At 38.5% G+C, this 12,152-nt stretch overlaps 1 protein-coding gene across 2 annotated transcripts; it reads left to right on the top strand.

Moving 5' to 3' along the window:
• Positions 1-361: 361 nt before the first annotated feature.
• On the top strand, positions 362-7,537 carry LOC124609379 (acyl carrier protein, mitochondrial). Of its 2 annotated transcripts, none has more exons than XM_047140069.1 (4): positions 362-572; positions 2,379-2,495; positions 6,152-6,239; positions 7,159-7,537. In XM_047140069.1, exons 1-4 carry the CDS (start codon positions 414-416, stop codon positions 7,248-7,250), a joined length of 456 nt encoding a protein of 151 aa, XP_046996025.1. In that variant the 5' UTR covers positions 362-413; the 3' UTR covers positions 7,251-7,537. The 2 variants fall into 2 exon arrangements, with proteins under 2 accessions (XP_046996025.1, XP_046996024.1); XM_047140068.1 differs by lacking the exon at positions 2,379-2,495 and adding an exon at positions 2,528-2,635.
• Positions 7,538-12,152: the final 4,615 nt, after the last annotated feature.

Below are 12,152 nucleotides of genomic sequence, written 5' to 3' on the forward strand. Positions count from 1 at the left end.
AACCTCATTCAAACAGAACTCAACTTCAGAAATATTTTCAGCTTGAGGCTAAGCCATGGTAGTTTTTCAGGTCCTCTGTATCGCCTTGAACTTTGTAAAACACGCGGTTCCGAGCGGAGAAATGGACCACATATCGACGTTAACCACTTTATCTTTGTTTACTCCAAGCTACAATTCAGCAAGGAAAGCTAATTAAGAACTTAATAAAGGATCATCATCTCTCCCCGTCGTTCAGCAGTGCTCTTATTGCTGTTAAATGCTACCCGTGAGTAAACTAATTTTTACTTTAAGATTGTGATAATTATCTGCAGACACCTCAAGAGTTCGTCTTCAGCCATCTTTGGTTGCGGCTACAAAATATAGCATTCAAGGAGCAGGGGGTCGAAGTGTGGCAAAGGTTCTATTGCGCGAAAATGGCTGCTATAGCACAAGGTTTGCGGTGTGTCTTGGCGAGAAATGTGTGTGCATTTAGGACTTTGCCTAGAATGACAGCAATTTGTGTGCAGCAAAAGTATTTACACCAAAACAACCTGTTAGACACAGTTCAAAGGCCAAAAATACTTTCCGGCCAGGTTAGTTCTTGTCGGCATTAATGTTCTGCTTTAACACCTCAAGACAAGAAAAGTTGCACGGAATGTGTAAACATAGATTGTGATTTTCTCAGTTGGCATATAAAAGATGACTGGTTCGCGCAGTAAAGTGTTAAACCTCTCCATCAGGAAATGTGCCACCTTGTGCTGAGTGGTAAACGAAAACACAATATTTCCTCAAGTGCACAGGGGTATTTGAAATCGGCCAGCTGATTTGTGCGTTGGTTACCTCATATCGTGAATAAGCTTTTCAGGCAAGATAACTCCATGTTCTTTCAGAATAAAATTATTATACCTGTTCTCTATATGATGACCGGTACCAAACATTATTCAGTGCATTGCATTTCGGTTAAGATAAATTTTAGGCACAATACCTATATTCGCACCTTCTTGTAGATGCGTGCTTACTGCCTCACTGCGATTTCGGTGTTAAAAGTAGAAGTCATAATTTGTGGTGGGGAAGCATTAGGCCTTTGCTCAGGTAGCTTATTCATATAAAACCTGAAGTGTCAAGTAAGTAGGCAGGCGTTTTTGCAACCAGATGTCATAATAGTGACATGTGTGTTTCGTAAGTATCAGAATAATGTTCGGATGCAAACAATGAAGGTGGCCCGCTTCATTTGTAGAAATTTAGTTACTGTATTTCACACTGCAGACAGCATAAAGGAATATGAATGAATCAATTGTGTAGTAAGTTCTGCATACAGTGCTTCACATATTGTGAATTCATTGAGTTTGAAGAAGTGTTGAAAACAATTAGCAATTAAGTAGTGATGTACACATACATTATTGGAAATAGTTTCTAATATATGAAACTTGCCATCTGATTTTATGACGGATGTAGTTATGCTTACACAAGTCATAGGTCACACGGAACAGACATGTTTCTTAAAGTTATGTAAATACAAGGTGTATTAGTTCTGGGTGGTTTGCAGTCTGGAGATTGTAAATTACATAGCAGCTGCAGATTTTTTTAAAGAAAACATTTAAATTTCAGCAGTGTCAACCTTTCGGATGTGAATTCAATAACCCCAGTGACCTTGTAATAGTACACATTACTAGCCATACCTGTTTACTAACCAAGAATAAATTCTTATAACTAACAATCTGTGAGAGGTAAAATACAACTACTGAAAGGTGCAAAAGTAAACACTCACAGTAGAGTTGAGGTCCTGAGTGGTTGGCAGACACATCAAGATTAATATTGTCACTAAGCTTCAGGGCAATGATATTCCTCAGACCTAACAAAAAACCCCGTGCACAAACTGTATTTTCCTACCACTGTTTGCAGGTAGTGTGGAGGGAGGGAGGTTATGATGTGCGAGAAAAAGACAGTGTCCAAAAGAAATGTGATACCTAAGTCATATGGACCAACGAATCATATGGTAGTCAATTTGTTATTTGAAGGATACATTTACCGTAAATGTTTCATTTTCAGTTCTTATGTTTCTTGGTATGGCTCACTATTTGTGTATAATGAAACGAAATGATCTGTCAGTGCTGATGGTGCAATTACAAAGACTGTTTAAATGGTTGACATAACTTCAGTGTTTTGGCATTGATGTTCTATGCTTTCTGAGATATGCAGCTAGATATCATTGTAGGATTTGCACAATATTTCGATCTGCATTGTTGAAATTTCATTAGTCCGATTCTAATATTTTGCTGCATAACTGAGAAAGTATTTGAAAAAGGTTTGAGATTTCTATTTTAACTTGTAGTTAAGTATGAGTTAGCTATGGACCTTAAGCCATTTGTATCTGATGTTAAATCTTACCTCGATAACAGGGTTTCTGGCAGAAGGGACATGTCCGACACTTTGCCGAGGCTAAGCCAACAATGGACAAGATTCGTGAAAGAGTGCTTAAAGTTTGTGCAGCTTATGACAAGGTCACTGCAGATAAGGTACACTCATATTATTTCTTTCGTTATTTCAGATAACGCCAAAACGATTTTACAGTGCCAAGGAACCACTCACTCTTGAGCTTATAAAGGACAGAGTGCTTTTGGTATTAAGGCTATATGATAAAGTAGATCCAAATAAGGTATGATTGTACATGAAATATAGTAGTGTAAGAAATAATTTAATTTTAGTAGCAATATTTTCTTTGCAATAGAATAGAAGTCGGTTACTGTTATGAATGAAAGGTCAGCTACAAAACTACAAGGTCTGATTTATGTTAAAGTTCTGGTAGCATTTTCCACACAGAACTCTTCCCTTTTGTAGGAAACACTTGTAAGAACCAAGATGTCATGCTTGGGTAGCATAATCTTTGAGAGATTGTATAAAATTTTAATTGTTAGGAAGTTACAAAGCAGGACACTTGCCTACGCAGTTAAAGATTCGTACTTAATCATGTTATATGTACAGTGTAATGTTCATTACATAACTAAATGACATATCCTTACAAAGTGCATAATATCTTTCATGACCTAGTTATGTGTGGCATTTGTTATTTTCCAAGTTCTTGAGATTGATTTGCATGCTGAGTTGTCCAATTAATGTTCAGATATTCATTGAGGCATGTTTAGCATACATAATATACAATTTTACAAATGTTTCTCCTATCCACTGTCGGGCTCAAACATAATGGAGATTGGTAGTGTTAGTATAAAGCTTTTAATGTTTACGGCTATAGAAAGTAGGTTATTTATGCTTTGTTTGCCAAGTAGATAGTTATTTTGTTGCAAGATTTAACAGTGACATGAAATTCTGTGTATCTTATATCAGCTGTTGAAAACCACAATGTGAAAACCTATTTAAAGTTGTGCAGTCCCAATTTTGGCTCCATACGAAGAAGAGATAGCAGAAGTGGTGTTTAACGTAGAATTCCATACCTTAGAATATTGTGCTTGGAACTGTGCATTGTTCAACACCATGGGAGTGACTTGGATGCTGTCGGTTTATTTCTTGTGGAATGGTTTTAGATATCCTGATTAATTTCAGGCTTCTTTTTAAGTGTTACTGGAAGTTATCATTAGACAGTGTAATTGATCATGTAATCCACCTGACAGTCTATCTTATGACAAACAATTTTATTCCAGATCAAATCTAGTTTTATTAGAAATCTGTTACTTGAATATTTCTGTCTTTAACATAAAGAAACCATTTGATTTACATAACTTGTGATGTGCAGGAGAGAAACCGTAAAAAAATCGAAAGTATCATCATCAACTGTGGCTCTCGTTTTGAAAAACTGATCAAAATCAATTTCTTGATATCATCTATAAAACGGAATGTTAGTAGAAAATAGTTGTAAACATTCATACAGTAGCAACATGTTTGCACAAGAGTAAACATGGTGGATGACACAGTGTTTAATGCATTGGACTTCCATTTGGGAGGAGCAGTGCTCAAATCGTCTTGCTGTATGTAAATTTAGATTTTCCACGGTATATTCTGTGATGGTTCCTTAAACTCCCACATCCAGTCCGTGTTTATGCTTTCATCTCGAATGATCCTCTTATCAGGACATTAATCTCTAATCATCCTTCCCTCCTCCCACTTCCTTACATGAAGCATTAGGAGACATTCCAAGAAAATAGAAGAAAGGAGGTATGCAATCATATGGGAAAGACATTGTTCAAATAATTGCTTTCTTCAGTACATTCTACGAATGACAGTGACATGTAATTGGAAACAATGAGAGATTAACTACTTTGCTTCAAAGTCAAAGAAGCTCATGTACTCTCTTCATTGAAAGAATGTACTGCAGGGTGAAATTCATTTTCAGGCTAATAGAATATGTGGCTTGACATTTTGCTATTATTGTATGAAGCTCACATTTGCTGTTACTTATATAAAACGTAACCTTCCTTGCTTTTTCATATGTAATATCTGGGAATTCTGGTAGTGATGCAATTCTTATTTAACATGTTGACTGCCGTGCACATAGTGGTAGATGATTCACCACCAGGCCACGGCCTCAGTCATGAGGCTTTGCTGTGGCCGCCAGGGGGCTCGTGGCAGTCAGCGGGTAGTGTGCAAATGTGCGTCTGTCAAACTAAAATCAGACAAATCTTAACTGTCATTTTAACACATCCAAGATACAGTTCAGTTTCACTTTTATAATCACTCAGTATGAGCAAACAGCATTAAGTGAATGCCATTGTTTACCATCTGTGTACAAATGAATGCTGTTGACACATGGAGGGTCACAAGGGGAGGACACCCTAGCATAACAGGTTGCGTGCTAAGGGCATGCTGCCATTGCTGTTTCATGGCAGGTTACATGATATGGTCATGCAATTGTTCTCTCTTCATGGTGTGTCATATGATGAGAAAATACCACAACATATCGTGTGCCATCTCGTGCCTAAAGGTTTAAACACTAAGCTTATAGACAACAGTGTGGTTAGACAACATATACCTCCTGTGTGAAAAGAAAATAATTTCCTAATCTCGTTGCAGGTGTATTATTGTTCAGTGAAATACATCCATTGAATTGTCGAATAATTGCCATAAGTGTTCAGAATGCCATTGCATTTATGATTTTTGTAGCAGTGAGAGGTAGTTCTGTGTGTGTGTCCTCCAAGTGATCATTATGAGTATCTAATGTATCAATATGATTAAGTGTAACAGATTTGGTTTAGTTACAAAAGCACAGTTGTGTGTGCTACTTTTTATTCCTCAAAAGGAGTAGGCCTATTGGTTTTAATGATGTGTTGGCTTATTATTGTGCAGCTCTACAGTTTCACTTTTATTCACAATTTGATGTTGCATTTAAAAACTATGTTAAGAAATAGATCTCTAACATTTATCTAACACAGCTGGCATTCTAAATGAACAGTGTGCCCATGTCAGTTTCTCGGGAATTGCAAAAGCTGCAGATATTTCCAATACAAGCATATTCTGTGACCTTCTGAATTGCTTCTTTGTTGTCATTGATTCACTTTATGCTTAACTGAATTCTATGACTTTGCCTCATGTTCAGTTACTGGTCAGCCAGTGACTTGAGACCTTATATTAAATCTAATTGCTCCATTTATCAGAGGCACAGGTTTATTCTTAGTCTCAAAGATTCTTGTTGTTACTTCAAAGCACTGCACAGCTGAATAGTTTCAAAACATTATCAATTTTCTGGCAATTCAGATGTAATTGTGCATGCCTGCATGAGTTGTTTCAAGCACATTATCAGTTTGCAGTAATTAATGAAAAGTAATCGACTGAAAATGCTAGCTGGTCTCATCAGAGCTTAAGAGCTGTTTATAAATTGAGCACAAATTCCAGGAAAGTATTAATATTCTGCTTTGTTTAATTTGTATAATAATAGAGATCAGCAACACTCATGGCAAAAAAACTTTTCTTGCCTTGTTGTAATTTGTTGTGCAGAATACCAAGGAAGTTTCATCAAGTTCTACAAAGCCTAGCAGAGAAATTGAGGACATTATTACATGTTTGCAGAGTTAGTGAATCACATCATTGTTGTCACAATGAAAAATGATATTCATCTAAATTGTCTTTTAGCATCAATAAAACAGAAATTTGTCTTTGCATGTGACTTTTTGTACATTGTATTCCTAAAGGAAAAACTATAAAATCTTATTTTTATTTTCAACAGCTCTCCTTGGATTCCCATTTTATGAATGATCTCGGTTTGGACTCTCTTGATCATGTAGAAGTCATAATGGCGATGGAGGATGAATTTGGTAAATTATTATTTATGTACTGTAATTAAAATCTTAGCACTGTAATTTTCTCTTGCTATGTACTTACTAAAAAAACAGTCGAATTAAAAAATGGTTAACTCTGCCAAAACGTTGTGCATCAATGTACATCAATGACTGACTGTCGGAAACACAGTTAACTTATTTTATATCTTTTCCTACTTTGGAATAAGAGGATTCAAATTTCCTTTCAACCATCCAGTTTTAGGTTTTCTGTAGTTTCTCCGAACTACTTAAGGCAACTGTGTGTATGTATGGTTCCTTTGAGAAGGACATGACGAATTTCCGTCCCCATCCTTTAGCTGTCATAGGCTGTGTTCCGTCTCTGGCGACCTAGTTGTCAGCAGGAAATTAGACTTTAATCTTCACTTCCATGTAAAAGAATGAAATAACATAAGGAGATAAGAACACACAAAAAACACAAATACTGAGAGATGTGTAATACACAATACAGTTTTCAACCATATTCCACTTAACCCTTTAAAAAATAGAAATTTTAATACATAACTGGATAGTTTAAGCCGTTAGTGTTTATCTTTAGGGCATTTTACAAAAATGTGTATGGTGTCACATCTTAAGTAAACATGATCTGTGTATACATAAGTTGTTACAGTATTCACCTTGTTGCACAAGGTTGTATCAATGACCAATGATAGTTGAAGCTGATGTGTTTAGAACAGATGAAAGTATCAGGTAATAAAACTGCAAAATCAATATGCTGAACATGGTCTTTTCCTTTGATAGTATGTCAGTTTTCCAGAACTCAGTTTGGGAGGTTCTAACTATTTTGTTTATTCTTTATATTTGTTGCATGCAATTTTTATCTGACATTGTACAATACTTACCTGTCATTTTGTAGTTCTCTTTATGAAATCTTACTGACATACTAACTTTTTTCCAGGATTTGAAATTCCAGATTCAGATGCGGAGAAACTAGTGAGGCCCGCTGATATCGTAAGATACATTGCTGACAAAGAAGATGTATATGAGTGAAAGTGTCCTTTGCTTACACCGTATATATGTATATTGTACCGTAGACTGCCCGCCAGTGATTGGATGGAATTTAGATTGAAATTTGAAGATGCTAGCCATCACTTTTAATTTTTGTAAGTTTTTGTTGCCAGAAGTCACTCAATAATTCAGTCACAAACACTGTACATAAATAAGTGTTTAGGACATTTGTGTCATGGAGGAACATTATATGTGAACTAAGTGTGATACTTTGTTTCAATCTGATCAGGTGTTACTGTTGAAGTAAACTGCCATTTTGGCTAAATTCATTTGATTTCATTTATTTTCAATTTTTCTCCTTTTGTTGAAAATGTAATAAATTATAGCTTTCAATTTTGGCTGTGTTGTGGAGTGGAATTGGTGCTAAAGCCAATTATTGATGAAGTTTCTCTTTTGGGCTGGAATATAGATGAGTAAATTGTTACCTCATCTCCCAAAAAAGGTGTAGTCTGAAGAACACATGCAAGTAAGATACATCAAAATATAAATTATTCCTGTCCAGTTATAATTAACTTTGGTTCCTGAAAACCATAATGTCTGTAAGTTGGCATTTCATTCTCTTGTGTTAATGTAGGATTGGAAAAGCTAACAAAACGTACGTGATGTACTTGGGGGTTCCTTTTACCTCCAGTTACATACAGTCAACAACTCATAACGAATGTAATCCATTCATTTCTGTTCTCTGTTGTTGTTTATGTGTAAACCATAATTATTGCTATGCCCTTTTTATCTTTGCTGTATTTTTGTCAATGAAATAAATACACATTCCATATTTTGTATGCATGCTAAGTAGGATGAAGAAAGCTGTAATTAACATATTCATGTGCTGTTAACAAAAAAGCACTGCTTTGAAAGGGTTTTAGTGTTTAGTATTCTCAGAAGGATCGAGGTTTGGGTAACATGAAGAGCGCGCATGCTATCATAACACAACAAACTTTGAGATAAGGAGAGCAACTCATCGAAGAGTGGAAGGGCTGAGTTGTCGACAAGCACAAAAAAATGCTTTCAGATCCTTTCGTCTTTCCCTCTCCTTCCCTCTTTCCTGATGAAGCAACCGTTGGTTGCGAAAGCTAGAATTTTATATTTGTGTTTGTTTGTGTGTGTATCGATCTGCCAGTGCTTTTGTTTGGCAAGTCTCATTATCTTCGATTTAGATATATTTTTCCCACGTGGAATGTTTCCCTCTATTTTTTCCATTCCACGCAGGAAAAATATATTTAAAAACAAAGATGATGTGACTTACCATACGAAAGCGCTGGCAGGTCGATAGAAACACAGACAGACACATACATACACACAAAATTCAAGCTTTCGCAACAAACTGTTGCCTCATCAGGAAAGAGGGAAGGAGAGGGAAAGACGAAAGGAAGTGGGTTTTAAGGGAGAGGGTAAGGAGTCATTCCAATCCCGGGAGCGGAAAGACTTACCTTAGGGGGAAAATCCTATCCTTGTAACCGCCCCCGGTGTAAAACCTGTCCCATGCACCCTCCCACCACCACCTACTCCAGTCGTGTAACCCGGAAGGTGTACACGATCAAAGGCAGAGCCACATGTGAAAGCACCCATGTGATTTACCAACTGACCTGCCTACACTGTGATGCATTCTATGTGGGAATGACCAGCAACAAACTGTCCATTCGCATGAATGGACACAGGCAGACAGTGTTCGTTGGTAATGAGGATCACCCTGTGGCTAAACATGCCTTTGTGCACGGCCAGCACATTTTGGCACAGTGTTACACCGTCCGGGTTATCTGGATACCTCCCACCAACACCAACCTATCCGAACTCCGGAGATGGGAACTTGCTCTTCAATATATCCTCTCTTCCCGTTACCCACCAGGCCTCAATCTCCGCTAATTTCAAGTTGCCGCCACTCATACCTCACTTGTCATTCAACATCATCTTTGCCTCTGCACTTCCACCTCGACTGACATCTCTGCCCAAACTCTCTGTCTTTAAATATGTCTGCTTGTGTCTGTATGTGTGTGGATGGATATGTGTGTGTGTGCGAGTGTATACCCGTCCTTTTTTCCCCCTAAGGTAAGTCTTTCCGCTCCCGGGATTGGAATGACTCCTTACCCTCTCCCTTAAAACCCACATCCTTTCGTCTTTCCCTCTCCTTCCCTCTTTCCTGATGAGGCAACAGTTTGTTGCGAAAGCTTGAATTTCGTGTGTATGTTTGTGTGTGTATCAACCTGCCAGCACTTCCGTTCGGTAAGTCACATCATATATATATATAATAGAGGGAAACATTCCACGTGGGAAAAATATATCTAAAAACAAAGATGATATGACTTACCAAACGAAAGTGCTGGCACGTCGATAGACACACAAACATACACACAAAATTCAAGCTTTCGCAACAAACTGTTGCCTCATCACGAAAGAGGGAAGGAGAGGGAAAGACGAAAGGATGTGGGTTTTAACGGAGAGGGTAAGGAGTCATTCCAATCCCGGGAGCGGAAAGACTTACCTTAGAGGGAAAGGAGGACAGGTATACACTCGCACACACACTCATATCCATCCGCACATACAGACACAAGCAGACATTTGTTGCCTTTACAAATGTCTGCTTGTGTCTGTGTGTGTGCGGATGGATATGAGTGTGTAACCAGTACTTGTCTGAATAGGCCCAAGATTTCCTGGTCGACAAATTGCTCAGTACAGATGGACCTTGCTCCAATAATCACATGACATTTGACTCACGGTGCCAGTGCAAGGAATACACAAGAAACGGACTAGCCAAAGTATTCGGATGCGGACTCTTTACAGCAATCCACCACAATTCTCACCTCAAGCCTTCACTGCACGTAGCTACCCCACCAGCCTAGTTAAAAAGCAGAGTTCCGGGGCCATTACATCCAATACTGGTACTGCTGATCCCTCCAAAAAAAATTTGGAGCAAACCATTGCTGACCCTGTATTATCCTGGCCTGGAATGTATAAATCAGCTATTTTAACAGGGCCATGACTTCCTAAAATCATGCCCTGAAATGAGATCCATTCTGTCTGAAATTTTGCCCACCATACCTAGAATAGCTTTCCGTCGCCCTCCCAACCTCCGCAATATTCTTGTCAGACCCTAAGCTCCTTCTGCATCCATCTCGCTGCCGTATGGCTCCTATCCCTGTGACTGTCCGTGCTGTAAGACTTGTCCAATGCAGCCTCCTACCACCACCTATAACAGCACTGTAATATACTATCAAAGCGAGAGCCACCTATGAAATGACACGTCATATACCAGCTGTTATGTAAACACTGTTCGGCCTTCTACATCGGCATCACTACCACCAAATTATCAATTAGGATGAATGGGCATAGGCAGAGGGTGTATACTGCCAACTCAGAATATCCTGTTGCAGAACATGCTCTGCAACGTGACATTCATGACCTCTGGCGTCTGTTTCACCACACGCACCAGTTTCTCAAAACTTCATAGGGGATCTAGCACTACAAATTGTCCTTGGTTCTTGCCACCCCACCTGGACTTAATTTAAATTAATTTCTCCACTGTAACTACTATTTTCTTCACTTTAAGTTTTCTACATCTTTCATTGCTTTCCTGTCTATTTTTCACCCACCCCCCTCCCACCTCTGTTATGTACCATGCACATAGCTTTTCACTCTTATTAACTCGTGAATGATGTTTAAGCTGTAATCTCTGTCTGCATATTACCCTGTTGTCCACCTTCAAGTCTCATCCAATGCAGTCCCCACCAGTCTGTCTTGCCCTTCTTATCCCATACGATAAGTCTCCCCTGACCTGCGGTTATTGGTGACTTTACCGAAATCTACCACTTTCCCAAACATGTCCGGTCCTTTTCCTTCACCCCTCTTCCGTCCCCATAACACTTCTGCCTGAAGAAGTAGCCACTGACTCCAAAATCTTCAATTACGACAGTCTTTCTATGGGTGTGTACTTGCATACTTTTGTTGTATTTGAACTGATTTGTTACAAAAGTTCTCATACATGTGGCACAACTTGACTAGAAGAAGGGGTCGGTTGGTAGGACATGTTCTGAGGCATCAAGGGATCACCAATTTAGTACTGGAGGGCAGTGTGGAGGGTAAAAAATCGTAGAGGAAGACAAAGAGATGAATACACTAAGCAGATTCAGAAGGATGTAGGCTGCAGTAGGTACTGGGAGATGATGAAGCTTGCACATGATAGAGTAGCATGGAGAGCTGCATCAAACCAGTCTCAGGACTGAAGACAACAACAACAACCCCCCCCCCCCCCCCCCCCCCTTAAAGGCAAAAAATATTGTTCTTCAAAAATGATTACTTGATTCTGAACCAAAGTCAGTATTTTACTTGGTTATGAGAAACTAATGATGTACCAAGTGGGTTGCAAATGAGAAATTCAGTTGCTGAACACCTTCTAGAATACCAGAGAAAATCATTACCAATTTTTAATAGTGTTTAGAACAAAATGACATGAAACAAGGAATATTAATCCAAAATGAAATGTCTAAAACAAAATAAGTCGTATTAAAGTGATTTGTAATTGTTGTTGCCAGAATAAATTAGAGTGAAAAGACCCATTGTGGATATAGCATAAACAGACTTCACTAGAATGGGGACTAGTGAATGTTTGGGGGGGGGGGGGGGGGGGGGGGGGGGGGGGGGGGAGGGCGGCGGCAGACAGTCACCCAGTTTGGCTGAGAATTATGATGAGTGTGTAGAGGGCAGTTTAATGGATCCATAAGAAAGGCTACATAAGTACTTAATCAGTGTAAAACTTGATCACCACCTTATACAAGAGGTGGGAAATCAAAGCACATGACCAAGAATCTTAATAAATAAAAGATTTTCTCGTAAAGCACGCCTCACGAAGTTATTGAGGAGGAGAGACTAATTTCTGGTAAAAGCTATAAGAGT

This window comes from Schistocerca americana, chromosome 1, assembly GCF_021461395.2.
Source record: "Schistocerca americana isolate TAMUIC-IGC-003095 chromosome 1, iqSchAmer2.1, whole genome shotgun sequence".
Lineage (NCBI taxonomy): Eukaryota > Metazoa > Arthropoda > Insecta > Orthoptera > Acrididae > Schistocerca > Schistocerca americana.